Source organism: Lepisosteus oculatus, chromosome 14 (genome assembly GCF_040954835.1).
Source record: "Lepisosteus oculatus isolate fLepOcu1 chromosome 14, fLepOcu1.hap2, whole genome shotgun sequence".
In the NCBI taxonomy this organism is placed as follows: Eukaryota; Metazoa; Chordata; class Actinopteri; order Semionotiformes; family Lepisosteidae; genus Lepisosteus; species Lepisosteus oculatus.
Window position 1 is genome coordinate 58,811,013 of NC_090709.1, and position 18,525 is coordinate 58,829,537.

The 18,525-nt window shown below is 43.9% G+C and overlaps 1 protein-coding gene and 3 non-coding genes across 4 annotated transcripts; 2 read left to right on the plus strand and 2 right to left on the minus strand.

Moving 5' to 3' along the window:
* The first annotated feature begins 4,453 nt into the window (after positions 1-4,453).
* LOC138243752 (U7 small nuclear RNA) lies at positions 4,454-4,511 on the plus strand. The gene has a single exon (XR_011192370.1). It is a non-coding gene; the product is annotated as a U7 small nuclear RNA (small nuclear RNA).
* Positions 4,512-11,982: 7,471 nt separating this feature from the next.
* On the plus strand, positions 11,983-14,474 carry LOC138242969 (zona pellucida sperm-binding protein 3-like). Its single transcript, XM_069198444.1, has 9 exons — positions 11,983-12,634; positions 12,736-12,851; positions 12,924-13,030; positions 13,132-13,306; positions 13,384-13,501; positions 13,699-13,799; positions 13,880-13,953; positions 14,125-14,307; positions 14,383-14,474. Exons 1-9 carry the CDS (start codon positions 12,077-12,079, stop codon positions 14,388-14,390), a joined length of 1,440 nt encoding a protein of 479 aa, XP_069054545.1. The 5' UTR covers positions 11,983-12,076; the 3' UTR covers positions 14,391-14,474.
* Positions 14,475-17,149: 2,675 nt separating this feature from the next.
* trnav-aac (transfer RNA valine (anticodon AAC)) lies at positions 17,150-17,222 on the minus strand. Its single transcript has one exon. It is a non-coding gene; the product is annotated as a tRNA-Val (tRNA).
* A 109-nt stretch (positions 17,223-17,331) lies between these two features.
* On the minus strand, positions 17,332-17,404 carry trnaf-gaa (transfer RNA phenylalanine (anticodon GAA)). Its single transcript has one exon. It is a non-coding gene; the product is annotated as a tRNA-Phe (tRNA).
* Between the last annotated feature and the right edge of the window lie 1,121 nt (positions 17,405-18,525).

Genomic DNA, 18,525 nt, shown 5'->3' on the forward strand with positions numbered 1-18,525 from the left:
GGCAAAGTGCTGTCCTTTGACAGCCACTTGGACACGTCTCAACTGCTCTGATACATCTGCGTTCAGTGTGCACCGAGCCTGCTCGCCTTGCAAGTTGCCTAATTTACATGCTATAGCTCCACCACTAAGAGAAAGGATGAGAGATGGCTTTTATCTGGCACTTTTCATGTCAGAGGATCTCAGTCTGCTTTTCGTGTACAAGAGGATGTCCAACTCATGTAGCTAAAGACGTAGACGACAGTGCTCCACTGAAATCTTGATCTCACAACCCTCGGCATGACTCCGGTGTGTTCTGCTTTAGACAAAGAGGGGAAAAGACTTCTTTCGTCACACGTTTTGCACTGTTTACGGTGTTTGCAGTGCTCTTTCTTAAATGAAAACCAGGAATCGGCACCATATGAGGTGAGACTACATAATATTGGAACAAGTAGCCTCGCCATTCCATGAGTGACGTGAGCAAAGTGTAATTCCTGTCTTTATAGTGTGCTTGTTAGAGACATAGCTGGCACCCAGAGCGCTTTAAATCCGGGAGTCAGCAGCCCAAGACAAGAGAGTTTCCTTCGTCTATGTTTTTTGCGTGAAGGGGGAAACCATGCGTGTGCTGCAAACGATCTTAGTATCGAATTGCCGTCCCACATAACCCATCCGAACAATCTGCTTTACAGAGGAGCACTGCCGGAGCTTACCGTTGGCAAACTGAAGACCAGGCTGACCTCTTCTGTGACTCTTGAACACTGAGTCTCAAGGTTGTGAATTCAAGCTCCACGCTGGCGGGAAATTCCATAGGTATTATTTTCAAATAAATTTTAGCAAAGTCATGTATGAAGTTTTATTTAATCTCTGAGCCATACTGATTCTTCTGGAAGCCAGTTTCCGCCAGGGAGTAAAAAAAAAAAAAACACACTATGGTATTCTCTCCAATGCAGTGCAGTTAAAAACATACCTCTGATGCTGCTCCTAAATGAATATCGTTTATGACCATCAGAAGCTTTATGCTCCTTTTCTTTTTTCCAGTGGATTGAACAGGGAGAGGCATTTCATGATGTACTTTTCATTGATGAAACAACAGTGGCTCTGGAACAGTTTTCAACCAAGTCGTTTTATAAAAAGGGGAGATATGTACACGTTACTGAAGCTAAAAGTTTAGCCTTTGTCACTAATGTAACCACTAAATAAAGACGTATAGAAATCCCTACGTTACAGACTGTATATGGCTGGTATTGGTGGTTTAAAGAAAAAATACACACCAGTATTCCACTTTCTCCCTAAACATTTTAAGCATCAGAGTCTTACATGTGGTTATTTCGGAAACGTTTGTACGTGCGCCCTGACCATGTTACTGTTTACTGTTACTGACCATATTAAGTTTAAGTGCCTGTGGGCACTTTTCCTGTCCGTGGGGGGTGGACCGCCTTTCATTAGAAGGTTAGTCTGTTCTGCTCTGAGAATGTAGAGGGGGTGGAAAGTGCCCGCGGTCATTTAATTAGTATTAAAATTCACACTGATTCCCTTGCGAAGATACGGACATAGGAATATTCGTGAGTGGTCAAAAAATGGCATAAAAACGACAAAGTGAAGGCTGTGAAAACATTCACAATGTACTTTATACACAAAGCAAATATACCCCCCCTCCCCCTCTCAATTCAATTCAAGCTGCTTTATTAGCATGACAGATGGGTACAATCAGTGTTGGGTATTTACTTTGCTTTGAGATGCCACTTTTAAAGGTGATATATAAAATCATGGCTTTAACTTGCTTTAACTCCGCAAGTCTGAGTTCTTGTGTCTGTCCTATCCGAACCTGAAAGTATTACAATATGTATCTTTATAGCAGGTGGTGTACAGCTTTTTAGTATAGATTACACTTTTCTAAAATGTATTTAAAAAATAAAAACGATTACAGTCTAATCTTTCCACGTTTGATCCCAAAATAAATCTAAACGGGGAGAAAGCTATGCTGAAAGTTTATTAAGATACTTAGAAGACAAAGATATCAATTTATGTTGCATTTGTCTGATTGTGAATAAAAAAACACAGATATTTAAACCTGCATTTGCGATTTAAATCAAAATGTTATTTAAATCAATATAAATGTTTATATTGTAACGCCTAGGTGACTATTCATTGTTATTAAAATGACTTAAATTCAATCATGTTGTGATATTTAGAAATATAAATTTGTTTGGTGCGAGTGAGGTTTTATTTAATCTCTGACTCAGTGATGGCCTGGCATGGTGAGGTGCGCTGGCACCTAAGCGGTGTTACGCAGTGGTGGCCTGACACGGTGAGGTGCCCTGGCAGCTGTATGATGCAGTGGTGGCCTGGCACGGTGAGGTGCGCTTGCAGTTATGTGACGCAGTGGTGGCCTGGCACGGTGAGGTGCGCTGGCAGCTGTGTGATGCAGTGGTGGTCGGGTATATAGAGGTGCACTGGCAGCTGTGTGTTGTGACGCAGTGGTGGCCTGGCACGGTGAGGTGCGCTTGCAGTTATGTGACGCAGTGGTGGCCTGGCACGGTTAGGTGCGCTGGCAGCTGTGTGATGCAGTGGTGGTCGGGTATATAGAGGTGCACTGGCAGCTGTGTGTTGTGACGCAGTGGTGGCCTGGCACGGTGAGGTGCGCTGGCAGCTGTGTAATGCAGTGGTGGCCTGGCACGGTGAGGTGCGCTGACAGCTGTGTGGTGTGACGCAGTTGTGGCCTGGCACGGTGAAGTGCGCTGGCAGCTGTGTGATGCAGTGTGATAAGTTGTTATGCCCGTTGAAGTAAAACAAAATGCCTGACAAAGTATGGCTTGGACAGATTCCAAGTGCTTGTACAAATGTGCTAAAGAAATTATACTTTGAGTATACAGCTTGTCCAAAGTCATCCATTATTAATACTATTAGTAATATCTTCAGCAAAGGCTTTGATGCATAAATATTTCTGATAAAGGTAGGTTGTGTACTTTTGTCCAACTGAGCAATCTTGCTTTCATAAAATATACCAACATTTGAATGACTGATGATTAACATGCTGTAATACACAGTTCAAAATTAAAGGCTCAAATGCTGTACATGAGAGGTTAAGCTCCCCCTGGCGGTTTTACAAGGCGACGCCGGATAGTTAGTCACGTGACACACGTGAACCGCGTGATACCCCGGTGGGCGTGTCGCGGTATGCCGCGAAATACCTCACCCATTTTGAATGGCTGCATCTGTAGCTATGTAACAAGTGCGCTATAAAGACAGAAATTACACATTGTTTGTGAGGCTGTGTGCTCCTGTATGGTCTAGTGGTTAGGATTCTGGATTTTCACCCAGGTGGCCTGGGTTAAACCTCCAATAAGGGAAACTTTTCTCTTCCCTTATGTTTTCCAAATAAGCAGCTCAGTGTAGAAAAGAGCCCCGTTAAGCACTGTCGGGAGAGCTAAACTTTTGATAAAAGAGATAGCTTGTTTCCTCCTGCTTTCGAATTGAAACCCTTCGGTGTGTTAAGAGAACGTGACAATCACTACACTGCACAAGGTGGGGAGGAGTGACTTGCAGAGAAAAGGACTCAATCCAGGAAAATATTTCCACATTCTGGAGAGGAGATTGTTTCCATTCCCCCACTTTTGCAGCCTGACCTCCTCTATTTCTAGAGATCTGTAGAATGTGGAGAAAACATTTGAAGTTGTTACTGCTACCTCCCCTCGCTTTGAACAATGTGTGGAGTTGTTTGAGTCAAAAAGAATGATAGTTCAGGCCCATGGGAAGATCCATATTCAACTGTGCATGTTGTTTTGTTCTCAGAGTTTGCAAAGATGGAGGACATTCGCACCTGGCTAAGCCAGTATTCTATAGTCCTTCATGGAACTGAGTTCAGAGGTGCTGACGGAATAAAAACAGGAGGTTGAGGAACATGGGGGTGTTCAAAGGCATTGAGGTTCCAGTCAAGGGAGCAGGTAGTCTGGCCCTGTCCATTATTAGAGCACTAGAACCTAAATAGATGGTTTCATATATATTGTTTTGGGTATATTTATTAAAGTTTCCTATTTTGTGATTCTTTGTATTTGTTTGTGAAATTAAAATAGTTCTTAAAAAATAAATGGAAATAAATCCAGTTTATTTGTTTACTTTTTTTTCTGAAACAACTGAATTAGATGAAGTGTGCTAATATGTAACCTAACACCCGTGTGAATAACTAGAAGAGGGGAGCAGCTCCATTCCAGACCAAGGGAGCTTTGAGATTGGCTGGGCCAGATCTCTCATTTGCATATCTGATTTGGAAATGTAACACTAAACCCCCTTCTTGCATGGATTTAACTTGCACTCAAGAGTCACCTACTGTGTATTGCCACTTCAGTTTTTTTATGAGTAGCTGTGATTACCAGTTGACAGCTTTTATTTGTTGAATTATAAATGGTTTTGTATTATCACCCTGAATGGCCTGTACTCAAGGTTTGGTAGGGTTTGTGTTTTCATTTCATTTACCAAATGGAATTTTTGCTCTTTTAGTATTTGTCTAGAAGGCTTTCTGAAGTCAGGAAGCCCATTTATTTTGTGAAAAAAGATTCTGTATTAATATTAATATTTCTCATACAACATAAATAGGGTCTTTTAGGAATAAAAAGATCTTGCGCTTGGAAGTCTTAATAAAGCTGTGTGCTTCCATACACTTGAACAGTTTTGATTCCTAATATTTGACCTTAGGTGTGGGAACGGGTCTTTTTTGCCATTTGATTTCCAATTGATCAGCACAGTATAGAAAATAGACCCATAAAGCAACCTCAGCAGTGACAAATATGCAAAACGTGATCACTTGTTTTCGCCCGCTTTCAAACTAAAACCCTTTGGTGTGTTAAGAGAATGTGATAACCACTACACTGCGCAAGGTGGGAATGGGTGACTTGCAGAGAGTGTTGAACTTCGAGAAAGGACTTCTCTCAGGAATATATTTCCACATTCTGAAGAGGAGATTTACTCCATTTCTGTAGTCTGACTTCCTCTTTTGCTAGAGAGCTGTAGAATGTGGAGTCACCTATCCAGCTCTGGGAGCAGTGTGTAGATAACAGGTTTGTTACTGCCGGATGAGCACAGTAAATTAATACAGCAGAATAAACACACTGAGTATTTGAAGGGAATTAACAATCTTTTACGTCTCGCTATGTTCAATGCTGCTGTCATTTCTGTAATATTGTGATTATCACATTCATCACACATGCGCAAGATCCCCTGTTTGAAATTGGGCAGAAACAGGTGTCTTTTTATCTTCTCACATTTTGCACTCCTGCCAGTGTTTTATGGATCTTGTTTTGTCTTATTGCAAGAATTCGAATTTCCTGTGTCATTCATCACATCACATCAAACAGCCAGCAGATCATGTCACCTTTCAGATAGTCATTCTTCTGCTTCCTAAATTTCCTAGAGACGGGTCTTTTCAGCAGAACTGACAAACGTGGCAAAGCAACCTGATAAGACCAGGTCCTAGAAGTCACTACTCAGTCAGTTACTACTGCCGAAATGCAAGCCCTTCCTCCAGCCTGAAGAAGTTGATCCTACATTACTCAGGAAGAAGATGTATCTACCAAACCTCAGAGAGCTGAGCTGGATTACTCCCCTTCTGAATGACGTAACACTCTACCACTCCTCTTCGTGCACTCATGCTCGAACTTTGGGGTGCTACTGCAGACAGCAGAGGTTAGATCGTACACAGAGGTTGAAATAGCTCAGCTGAGAAAGCCTTAGACTGATGCTCTAAAGGTCCCTGGTTCAAAAAGGGGTTTTGGCATTTTGTTTCGTTGCGCCATTTGTTCCTCTATGCAATGCCCTGTGTCCAAAGTCACACTTCCCTTTCTCAGCCTGAATCCCAAACTAGAGTCTTTGTGTCCTTGAGTCCCTCTTTTACCGACACTGATGAAGTACAGAAATAACTTAACATATTTTGCACTCCTTATGGTGTTTTATGGTGGGACCTGTATTTCTCTATGAATTTCCTTAGTGACAGCCCATTTGTTTTCAATATATTTCTGGTGAAGTTATTACATCGGTCTCCCCTGGTGGCTTGTTTTCATATCCCACTTCTGACAATGACTTTTCTTATGTCACTTTGATGGGAGTACAATTGGAAAAAAAACTAAAATGTGTGTAGTTGTTTCCATATCAAACCTGTCTTCCATTTTATACAGTATTCCACAGGAGTGAATCAATTCCTTGTTTAATTTTGCAAATGACCCTGCTGTCAAAAAAACTAAATTCCCATGTAGCCAAGGGGTTGCTGAAAAGCAACTTCACTTTGATGTTTTGTGTTGTTATAACTAATTCATCTCCTTTTTAAAAAATAGATTTCTGTAGAAGAAAGGTGTCTCACACTACAGTTTAAATTGTAAACAGGTCATAGAAAAAGCTCCTTAGCTCCCTGTCAGGAATCAAACCCCACTCTCCTGTATGACAGGCAGGGATTCTCACCATGGTTAAATTGCAACCGTAATAATATTGACAACATTAATAAATGCATATATAATTGAAATTGAAAACATATCTAACACAGCATCTTTTCTGGTTATATACCACAATGCATTGCTGATATTTGTTGTTTGCCATTTAGGTTAAATACTGTCATGTTTTTCTCAGCAATCGTCTTTTGATGCGTAAGTATAAATAATGATAATACTATTTGAATACATACAGGTCTTAATATTATTTTGATTAAAAATAGTACGTTAATAAGCAATAAATGGCATATAAAATAGTGTGAAGGTGAAGATCACGCAAAATCAACTACAAATGTGGGAATTTTACATTTTTAGGATTATAAATTGCATGTAGCACATTAGCAACACTACAGTGATGCTAATATAACAATAGTGTAAAAAAAATCCTGAACTAATTCCTTACAAATGCTGATACAAAATGTGAATGATTTCAGAGTTTCGGGGATTGGGTCTCCTGATAGAGATCAGAGATGAACTGAGGCATGTGGGAAAGTGTACAGAACTGGTGAACTCCCAATTCCACATCAAGAGGCTGAGCACAATGGAAGAGTCCTGTACACACAAGTGAGTCCTTGACAACATGGACAATCAAAACCTACTGGTATGATATTATATTCTCTCTGTGGTGTAGAAAATATTCACTACTAGTATTATAGGTTACAGATAGGTCATTATATGACAGCTTACATCTGATTAATAGGATCCATCTCTGGCATACATTCTTATTTTTAGTTTATAATGTATAATCTTGCTAATTTTTTAATGCCAAAATAAAGTGTTTTATAAAAAGCTTCATGTTCTAAGAAATTACTACAACTTTTGAACTTTGAAATATTGCCACTTTGTATTCTAGGACTTAGCAAATACTGCAGAAAAGTGGAGTTAAAATGTGAAAATGTGTAATGGGTATGTCTGATTAGTTGATTAGTGAAGATCCAGTAGTAAAAATAGCTTCTAATATTATTTCTAATATAATATTATTTCCAGATAAACCAACTTTGGAGAGTAGGCAACAATGATTTCAAAGAAAGTGTGTTCACAGTGTTGTTAAGGTATTGCTTATAGATTTTTTAAATGTTTTTACATTACATTTTTACTTTGATCAAGTTAAAATATCCACAAAATTTAGCTTAAAGATACCTTGTTAACCACTGAATTTGCAAGGTGTAAAACTGCTAAATTGTCTTTTAAAATCTAAGGATTACAGTAGTACATTTGATACTAAATATTTGAGTAAATAAACGTTGAGTGAAAACTCGCTTGAGAAATGTCTAAGCTCAGTCATAATTTGATTTTCAGACTTAAGACAAATTAACTGATGATGGAATTCAACTTCGCTGGCACAAACCAGAAAGATCAAAGACAAAAGAGGTGCCTGGGAGACACAAATCTTTTTAGAGCAATTAAAGGTACTCTTATTCTATGTTGTACTTTCAAACTTTGGGTACTCTTTAATTAGGACAGACTTTATTGCTCAATTACTATGATGCAAGCTAAACTAAATACACTGATTAAGCTTTGATCTTAGTAAACCTTAATGGTTCTTTTTTGAGATTATATTCAAGAAGAGATTAATCATCATTTGTGGATCATTTGTTCATTTGTTGGAGAACTTGACAATCTTTGACAATTATTATTAAATGAGCATTATACAAATGTGCGTTGATATTTTTAATATGTACCTTAATTGTCATATATATAAACACAATTGGTTTGATATGGATGTTCATTTGAAGGATTTGAGGAAACTATCAAGGATCGCAGAACAACCAAAGATACATTTGGGTCTCTGCTATTGGTAAAGATGAAAGAGTACCGTAAGTGTGAAGCTTGCATACACACGAGAGAAAAATCAGTTTTAATGCACTTCATTAAACTGAAGGTGTGCTTATCAATCGTGCATAAAAAAATACATAGCAGAGGATGGTTTCGATCCATCGACCTCTGGGTTATGGGCCCAGCACGCTTCCGCTGCGCCACTCTGCTGACAGCGATCATAGTGTGATTCAACACAACTGCTCTATCTTTGCTTTCTAAAAGTGCGCCCGAGATTAAAAGTTTCAACGGCAAACGCAGACGTCACTTTGAGCACTTGGTCTTTTATAGTACGAATCATCACACGCTGCTCTACATGGGCGTGTCTTCAAGATCGTTGAGAACCAAACCTTCTGCTTTCCGAGGCAACTGATTCTTTCCTTGTTAATTCACAAATCTTCAATGAGAATTAGTGAAACGAAAACCAAACACATGTACACACTCGCGTCCTAGCCTGAAAGAAAAATGATGGAAGCATTTGAGGAATAATAAGAGTAGTCTGAACAGCTCCAGTCTATCAACTGCTCTACAAAGTGATCGCTACTTCCACGCCCAGTTTATAACACTGAAAATGATTCAGGAAGCACAGCAAAGTTCTAAAAGCAGTGGTTAAAAAGCGTCTAGATACATAAAATGACATTTTCTCAAAAGTAAAATCTTCAGCTTTTAAATATTGTCATCCATATATTTTCGTTTTTCTCTTTTTTACATAACACGCTTTCGAGAAATAGACTGTCTTGTAATGAAGGGTGCATTAGAACATGTGTATCTACATAAAAATCGGGTTTATGACTTTTGCGTTATTCAGCTTTCTTAGCGCTTGGGTCTCGATTCAGATATTGCAATAAAAGCAACAGGGGAGTAAGTTTTCCTTTTCTATATCAAAGGTGATCTGCTCACAAGGAAGTATAAAAACTTCAGCGTTTACTTTTTGAAGACCTCAAATTGTCGAAACACTATTGCTTCATGAGCTAATAAGTAAGGTTTCTGAGCACGCATTGTATTACTAATGCTGTTATTAATAAACAAAAAGCTTAAATTCACATAATGGAATTTGGACGGCTCAAAGTAGTCTATTTCTTGTACAACTTTACTTGCCCGCTGAGTAGAGTTTAAAGCAACGGCAGCAGAAGTAGCAGTAATAGCAACAACGTGGTTAGAGTGTCACAATACACTCTGTTGAAGCTGCTACAGGCTCCGAATTGCTGACATTGGCTGTGATCTTCTTTTTTCAGGTTTCATGAAATTCTTCACATATTTGAAATATTTTATTCGGGTTCGCCTAATACACGGTACAAACCGTACCTGCAGCAGAACGATGGGGCACATGAAGCCGTTTTGTTTATCGGTTGTAAGGATTGAGGAGCGTACTACAAATCGAGCAAGCGAAAAGAAAATTAAACAAGAGTCACTTTTTGTATTGCTAATCCATTGTGCTCTGCTCGTCTAGGTTCAAATCCCATCCTTGTCATGGTTAAGGCCTGAGACGTGTGTGTTTTTCCTAAACAGTGTTTGCATTCGTTTCCTCTTTTACTACTGTACTGGAGCAGTAATATGTCTAACATGGTAACACAGGCTGACAGCAGGAACATGTGGCCACAAGCTGCAGTACATTGGTTTGAGGGCAGCAATAACTTTCCTGTGGAGACAGGTGCGCCGGAATTAATACAGCTCTTTCGAGCGGAAAGGGTAACAAGAATTGACTTAAACTTACCAGTTATGTTCAATAGCTAAAAACACAAAACCAACCTCTTCAGTGGTTGAATCTAAATAACAGAAGCCAATGCTGCCATCAAGGGAAAAAAAAAAATCCTGAGTTACGTAGTTTTGAGACTAAATATCTGACTTTCAGTTTGAAGCGGTACAATGGATTCCAGGTCACATTCGTTCTTGATTCAGGATATATATGAGTGTGCTAATGGTTAAAACTGTGTTTACATGAGGTACAAGCAGTAACATTTTCATTGCGATAAGAAAGTCAGTCCGTGCGCATTTCTCAGCGTGCACATTGTCAGGAACACTAAACCCACAGTGCCAGCAAACCTTTCGATAGCCTGTAGGTACTGCCATTGCAAATGTAATAGGTTGTTCATACACACATATGATACAGTTACTATCTCGTAATTAGGAGATAATTTGGTATTTCTTATTTACGATAACTGAGGATTTTTTTTTCCTTGGTGGGTTTTTACGTTTTCTTATTTAGCGATTTGTGTATCAATCTTTTAACAATTAATTAAAATGCTAACAATATGTAAAATAAAAACAACAGCACCGTTAAATGCTGGGGAGACGGGTAGTTTTTTTTTTCCAATCAGATTCCAATCTCTAATGCTGTGTGTGAGAGCTTGTAATGTAAGTTTCCTTTTCTCACATTTTCTGACAACTATTCCAAAGGGGCACCCTGTCAACTCCTTATACTTTTTAAAATGTCTGCCTGCATGTTTGATTTTTGTCGTTTTATTTAGAAAAAGTTCAATATTTATCATAACTAAAGAAAATTAGGATCACGAATAAAAAAAGGGGCTAAAGATATGAGTCGCTCTTGAATCAGAGCTGGGTGACACGGGCTTCTGTTCTGATATAGTTGTACGAGAAGCAGGAGGAATCACTTCTCTCCTATGGAGCATGAGCTGAATCAGGAGGGAGACATTTCCTATACTCGTGCATATGTCAACGTTTGACCTACATCGTAAAACTAAATTAAAAACTAACATTAAGTTGTCAGAGACATTCATTTATATACGAACAAGAGACAAAGTAATAATTCTACATTAACTTGTTCTACACTGATCAGACTAATTGAAATGTATGAAAGCCCGTTTCCGCCAGGGAGTTACAAAAAAACGCGCTATGGTATCGCAGAATTCCGACTTAGTAACTCACAACTCCGACTTTATATTTCACATTTGCAACTTCGAAATAGCCCATATTTCATTGTCTGTCCTTTTGTTATTGTAACGGATTCGGGTTCTAGCTAGCAAGACCCCGAATCCGTTACAATAACAAAAGGATAGACAATGAAATATGGGCTATTTCGAAGTCGCAAATGTGAGAGATAAACTCAAAATTCTGAGTTTTTAGGTCGCAATTCTATGATTCTAAGTTACAATTCAGAGATACCATAGTGCGTTTTTTTTTTACTCCCTGGCGGAAACGGGCTTCCGTAGGTTCTCAGTGCTGCGAAGCAAAAGCAATCTCTGGAAAATCAGACAAATTATTATCAGATCATGTCAAAAGCTGATCAGTATTTCTTTACTGGAAAACAAAGAAATGCTTGTATTACATATTTTAATATGACATGCAATTACACATGAAAAATAGTAAAATTATTTTCATTGCGGTACGTGTTGATAGATCAGCCCCCTCGATAAAAGAAAGTGTGGACGGACTTGTCGCATGTTCCGTACTCTGTCTGACAGCGAGTTTAACACACTGTCCTCGTAAATTAGAAACTAATTGAACAATAAATTAATCTGAGCAAATTTTACACCTGTGGGTGATTTAATTCTGTCGAAATTACGTGGAACTCTTCCGCTGAGCTCAGATACACACGGGAAAGTGTGCAGGCTGCTTCACGGAGTCCCGCCTCAGACTGGAAGCAGGTTTTAATTAGACGCTGAGAACAATCCGGGTCTCTGTATGTAATTGATTGTGTTGATTGAGCGGTAGTGTGACCAGGTGTGGTAGCAGGTCCTGCCAGTATAAAAACCTAGTCACCGCGTTCATACTTTATGCTCTCTTGCTTCAACACAGTTTGGTGGTTTATTTATTTTACTCCTGTAGCAATTTAGCGGGACGTTAATTTGGTGATGCGCTCTTTTCTTTTTGTGCTGTGCCTGTGCGCAGGGGCCGGGCTCTCCGCACTGGTCTCCGCCGGGCCGGCTGGCTGGGACTCTCGGGAATTGGCGCTCCAGGCCGACCTCCCGGCTCCTGAAGACGCAGCCCAGTTGGAGGACTTGAACCTGGCAGATGCGCCCTCCGAAGACCTGTCTGCAAGCGAGAACGACTCGCAGTCCTTGGCTCCCGACTTTCGCCGCCTTCCCGTGTCCAGAGACGCGTACTCGCCCTACTTCGACAAGGAGAAGATGAAGCCCGAAGCCGGCAGCCGCCCCTTACCCGCCTATATCAAGAGCGTCCTGTTTCCTCCCCAGCGAGGGCGGCAGCCGGCTCGCCCGGCCATCGGGGGCACCCGAGGAGTGGCCGTGTGGTGCGACTCCAGCAGGATGTACGTGAGGGTCAGTCGGCTCCTGTTCGGCTTCAGCTGTCGGCCATCGGAGGTGACCTTGGGCAACTGCAGCGTCAGCCGAACCACACGCAGTTACTTCTACTTCATCTACGGGCTTCACGAGTGCGGCACCGAGCGATCGGTAAGGGGGTCTTCATCTACAGGCAGTGTATCGACGTGAGCTGTAGGGCCAGTGTCGGGGTTGCCTTTCCTGGGAATATCCCTTCCTCTGTGACCCTGCAGGTTGTCCAGGGCCGCCTGGTGTACTCCAACACTCTCCGCTATGCCCCGCCCTCCTCCAGTGCACCTGTGCATCGCTTCATTCCCTTCTCTGTGCCGGTCAAGTGCTCCTACAACAGGTAGGCAGGGCTCTGCTGCTGAGAAGCCGCTAGGAAAGTGTCCAGATGCCCCTCATCCCCTCTGTCCTGCAGGTTCCACTACTCCTACAAGGTTGGCTATGTCCCCACGTGGGCCAGGAGAAGGACCTTCTTCAAGGACCTGAAGAACAAACACAGCTTTGTGCTGCTCACCACCAACTGTAAGCTCCTTGAGTGAGTGGCTCCTCCTGCCTGCAGGGGGTGCTGTGTGCAGGTGTAATGCTGCCTCTCTCTCTCTCTCTCTCTCTTTCTTTCTTTCCAGCCCGCTGGGTCCGGCTCTCTCCTAAGGATGAGTACTTCCTGGGTCAGCCCATGTACTTCCAGGCCACTGCCTACTTTGCCACAGCAGAGCAGAGGCTGTACATCCACTCGTGTTACGTAACGGAGAAACCAGACCAGCACTCCCAGCCCCGTTTCCCCGTGATCGACAACTTGGGGTACGGCCCCTTCTGGGAGGGGAGGTGGGCAGGAGCCCCGAGAGCCTGCAGGGGTTCATCCTTGTCCTTGTCCCCAGGTGCATGGTGGACAGCAAGGCAGATGGCTGCCTGTCCAGGTTTGTCCCCTCCAAGCAGAAGGATGTGCTCCGCTTCACAATTGATGCCTTCCTCTTCCAGAAGAAGCTGTCCAGGAAGGTACTGCTCTCAAAGGCTGCTCAGCCTTCTTGCTCTACTGATCCATTGTCTGCTTTTCCATCCATGATCTAGATGTGAACCAGACTGTGGCAGCTGTAGTGCCTAGAGCTGCCAGCTTGCCTTCACTGATGGCAGAAGGTCCTTCTCTGTCCTCTATTGGCCTTGATCCCTTAATGCTGTGACCTTCCCTCTTGCAGCATGAAGTGACTGAGCTGTACATGCACTGTGTCATGGCTGTGGCTCCTGCTAAAGCAACACCAGGGACCAAGTCCTGCACCTACAACAGGGAGGCTAAGAGGTACTTCTGCAAGGAGCCTGCTGAGGGTGCTCTGGGACATGCCAGGTTTGGGCCTCACCTGTCCTCCTCCTCTCCTCCAGGTGGGAGGAGCTGTATGGTGACCATGAGGTCTGTGCCTGCTGTGAGTCCAGGTGTGCTGGCAGTTGGAATGAAGGTGGGTCTGGCTCTCTATCCCTTGTGGATGCATCTCTGCCCAAGAGACAACCATGCTTGGACAACTGAGGAATGATCCCGTGCTGGACAAAGGGACTGTTTAGATGAGTAGCATCACTGTGGGTCTCTGGGTATAGCAGATCCCTCACTCCTGGGTGCTGCTTGTCCACAGGTACCAGGAGCCTGGTGACCAGTAGTCGGGTGGCTGTGGCACCAGTAGAAGCTCCTCTGGATGTGGGAGCTGACTGGACTGAGGATGAGGAAGGAGACCCTCGGAGCTCCAGTGAAGATGCTGAGAGCACCAGTGAGGATGTGGCGGGAGCAGATGACTTTGGAGATGTTGGCCAGTGGACAGGTAGGGTCTGGCAGGAGGAGCTCCTGTAGGGGTGGTGTCCTGCAGTGTAGCTGGATTGTTCTCCTTCCTCCCCAGGTGCCTGAATGAAGGCTCCAGCCTGGCCCTTGTGACTCTCCTGCCTCCACTTGCCTTGTAATGGCAACATCTCAATAAAGCTGTGAAAGACCCTTCTGCCTGCCCTTGTTTCTTTATGGTTTATAGGTTTGAATGGGGTGGAGGAATTCAAGGGAAGTGAGACCCATTAATCAATGGAAGTATTTGTGGGGGTTCCCCTTTCAAGAATGCTTCCCGTATTGCTGCCAATGAGGACTGAAAATGGCTGGAGTAATAAAGCGTTGTACTGGGGGAAGATAGCTGCACTATTCCTTGGACATGTCATTGTGACTTTTTTACTGGGGGAGAGACAGAGGTGTTCAATATACTGGTAGTCCTCCTGTTTCCTAGAGGGGTAGTGCTTATGGAGTGTGAGTTGCTACTGTAGTGCCCAGTAAGAGTGAGATCTGATGTCCTATTCTAGGCTGCACAAACTGACTAAAAGAAACACAAGGAAGGAATTGTCAACAGGGGCTTGGTGTAAAGTAGGCCTTCCCTTCCTTAGCAGAGGAACAATTCTGGTGCCCAAACATCAGTGAATAAAGGTACAGTTAGACTCTTGAAGGTCTTGTCTTATGGGTGTTGGTTTCACAGTATTGGACAGTGGCGGGAAGTATTAGGATTGAAACTGGAGATCCCAGTACTTGATCCGGAAGACAAGTGTTCACAACCACCTCTACCAGCAGCACAGACTGTGTAGATTGAGACTGAATGCTTACTACACAAAGCCTCTCCACTGTTTCGGTGTCCCATGTCATGAATTTCAAGTGAATCCTAGTCTCCCGTTGTGACTACCTATAATTTGCACAAATCCTGCTGGCCCACTAACACTTAATTTTTAGCCCTACTGCAATGCCCTATTAAAGTTTCAAGGATTTAGGATAAACTATTTTATATAATGGTTCCAAAGGTGGCTTCGCAAAGCACTTGAAATAATTACAATAAGAATACACAGTATAAAACAATTCCAATAGACAGAGGAGACCATGGATGGTGGTACTAAGGAAAGTAGAAGCAGAGGGGTAAAGAATGGAACCAGTTCAGTAAAGGCTCTTCTACAGAACAAGGTGTTGAGTCTGAATTTGAAGGAGTTTAGGGAAGGTGACTCTGGTATCCTTGGGGAGAGAGTTCCAGAGCTTGAGGGCATAACAGGAGAAGGCCTTGTCACTCATACAGTGTAGATGGGCGTGGGGGATAGTTAGGAGACCAGAATAAGAAGAGCGAAGGTTCTGAGGTGGGGAGTAGGGTGATAATAGATCAAACTGCTACTGAGGTGCAACTGAAATGTGACGGCATGTTCTACAATTTATGCAAGAAAGGGTAATGTTAGGCTTTTATGGACCGTTGGTACAACAGCAGTGCTCAAGGATTCATTTCTAATATTGAGGACAATGGGTTATATACCCATCATTCTTACCAAAGGATCAGAGACCTTTTGCTATATAAAAAGACTCCTTTCCACCACTAATTTATACAGGTTTGGTTCATTTGGGTTTTATCAGTTAAACATTTCAGTGAAGTCATTGTCCTGCTCGCGGCCGAGCCCGACACACTGTACCGTCTGGTTTCTGTCGCTGGGCGCTCACCCTGCGGTCCATATGGGTCCTAATGCCCCAGTATATGGTAGTGGCAATTTCCCTAAGGAAACAAATACTCCACATTAGTCTGAATGCCACATTCTTCATTGGTCCCATTACATCACAGAAAAACAAAACTACTCACTCTTTAATCTCGTCTAATCCAAGACGCACCGAATATCACAGTCTTCTTTTAACACGCGTGCTGTGATTCCTCTATGTAGCAGAAATGACAACCGAGGAGCCGAGAGATTATTTCAGCATTTCGCGTCTGAACGGAAAACACAAACGACCAACTTGGAATGACTTGCTTTTGACGCTTTTCAAAGCCTTCTTTGTGCACGACGACTGCGCCACCAAGCAAACTACATAAATATGAGAAAACACGCAAGAGAGTTGTCACTCAGAGTGTCGAAGGGTCGATGTATACTGGGGATCAGTTGAAATGCAACGTCAGGACTTTTCCGAATTATGTCACACGAAGAGAGCACAGCCCTTTCCGCCCTGCCGCGTGTGTCTCGGTAACTCGCTGTGATCGTATAGTGGTCAGTACTTTGCGTTGTGGCCGCAACAACCCCGGTTCGAATTCGGATCACGGCAGATTAGGGGCGTCTGCTTTTCTACTCGCACGAATGAAGGCAAAAAAAAGCCAATCGATGTGAACGAACGGCGCTTTACAGAGGAGTACTGCCTGACTGATCGTTCATGAACTACAGAGGCCACTCCGACCTCTTCTCGGTTTTCTTCAATGACTTACTAAGGATCTTCTTCACATTCGCCCATGCAGGGGAAGCCAGTTACACCAAAGCAAACGCAGGAAAGTGCATTTCAAGCAGAGACCAGGAGGGACTTGTTTACACCGAGAGTGGGCGGAGAATGGAACAATGCGCCCAGCCCTGTTGCTGGAGCCGATTCTTGATGAGCTCTTGGGCTCACTAAGAGGCCCCCGCTGGATGCTAATCTTTCTGTTGTTCTTGCAGGTCCTGCGCTGCTTTTGAGCCGACAGAGCTCGTCCTGGTTTGCCGGCACAGCCCAATTGCAAATGATCGGCTCCGCGTACAGAAGGAACGTGCGTTTGGTACAAGAGTGCACGAAAGCACCGGAAATACATTGGGAACAAATGACCGGTCGCTGAAGACCTCTGTGAAGTACAGGAGCGTGCAAAACGAGGCTGTTTCCACCCGGTCTCGAACCGGGGACCTTTCACGTGTTAGGCGAACGTGATAGCCACTACACTACGGAAACCTGCAGGGACCGCTGCTGGTGTCTCGCTTGCGTTTCGGGCTGAGAAAGGGACGCGTCACTTTAGGCAAGGGGCGCTGGAGAGAGGAACAAAGGGCGCGATGAAACAAAATGCCGAAACCCGGGATCGAACCAGGGACCTTTAGATCTTCAGTCTAACACTCTCCCAACTGAGCTATTTCGGCGGTGCGCAAAGCCCCCAGCCACCTGCTCCAGCCTTCCTGTGTTGTGGCATGAGCGCACCAAGAGTAGCGGGAGAGTGTTGCAGGAATGTCACTCAGAAGGAAAGCCACCCAGCTGCGCGCTCTGAGCTCTGTCCAGCGCATCTTCCTCGCATGGACTCCTGCCTGCGACGGGCAGGAAACAATTAGCAAGAACAGAACGACACGCCATGGGTGTCTCATGACCGCACCTTAGGTTGTGACATGTGCAGGTGTGAGGGGTTGCCGGGCTACTTTGGAGCAGAGCTTGGGCGGAGGGGGGGCGGGAAAGCAGACAAAGAGGTGACACCTCAAGGTCTGCACGATCACAGCTCTCCGCCGCCCCAGGCTTCCGCTCGATAAGCTACTGGACACACCCGCCCCTCCTCACACAGACCGTGGAAAAGCCCCCGAGTGGGAGGGCTCTCTCTTCCTCCCAGGAGCTCTTGGACACGACGCACAACCAGGGAGCGGGGAGCCGCCGGCTGCAAACACGGCTCCAGGCAGGACTCCACTCCGCAGGAGCCGCAGAGCAGAGGAGATGAGGGCAGCTTAGCTCCTGTGCAGAGACCTGAGCTGTTGTTGCTGTGGATGCTGTCTTTTCTGCACTCGGGGTAGGAGTGAATGTTGAGTTGCCCTTAGAAATGAAGCAGAGCACTTCAACGGCACGGGTGTGTGTGTGCGTGCGCCCTGGTGATTCTGGGAGACAGATCGAACCTGGGCTAAAAGAGAGGGGGCTTAGCCCTCTTCCATTTGCTAGTTCAAAGTTGTACAACCCATTTGTATCTGCTAGGTGGCGCAGTCGTCGTGCACAAAGAACGCTTTGAAAAGCGTCAAAGGCAAGTCATTCCGAGTTGGTCGTTTGTGTTTTCCGTTCAGACGCGAAATGCTGAAATGATCTCTCGGCTCCTCGGTTTTCATTTCTGCTCCGTAAAGGGATCACAGCACGCGTCGCCTTCCAGCACGCTGGGTCGGGACACGATGACGGGGGTCGGAGAGAGCAATGTCTTCCTCGTTAGTATAGTGGCAAGTATCCCCGTCTGTCACGCGGGAGACCGGGGTTCGATTCCCTGACGGGGAGTAGCTTTTCTTTTACCTCCTTAGAG

Excerpts from the sequence above, each read along its gene's own strand:
- LOC138242969 (XM_069198444.1), top strand. The coding sequence starts at position 12,077 with ATGCGCTCTTTTCTTTTTGTGCTGTGCCTGTGCGCAGGGGCCGGGCTC. Across the intron at positions 12,852-12,923 it reads GTCAAGTGCTCCTACAACAG|GTTCCACTACTCCTACAAGG; the intron begins GTAGGCAGGGCT and ends TCTGTCCTGCAG. Across the intron at positions 13,307-13,383 it reads CCCGTGATCGACAACTTGGG|GTGCATGGTGGACAGCAAGG; the intron begins GTACGGCCCCTT and ends CCTTGTCCCCAG.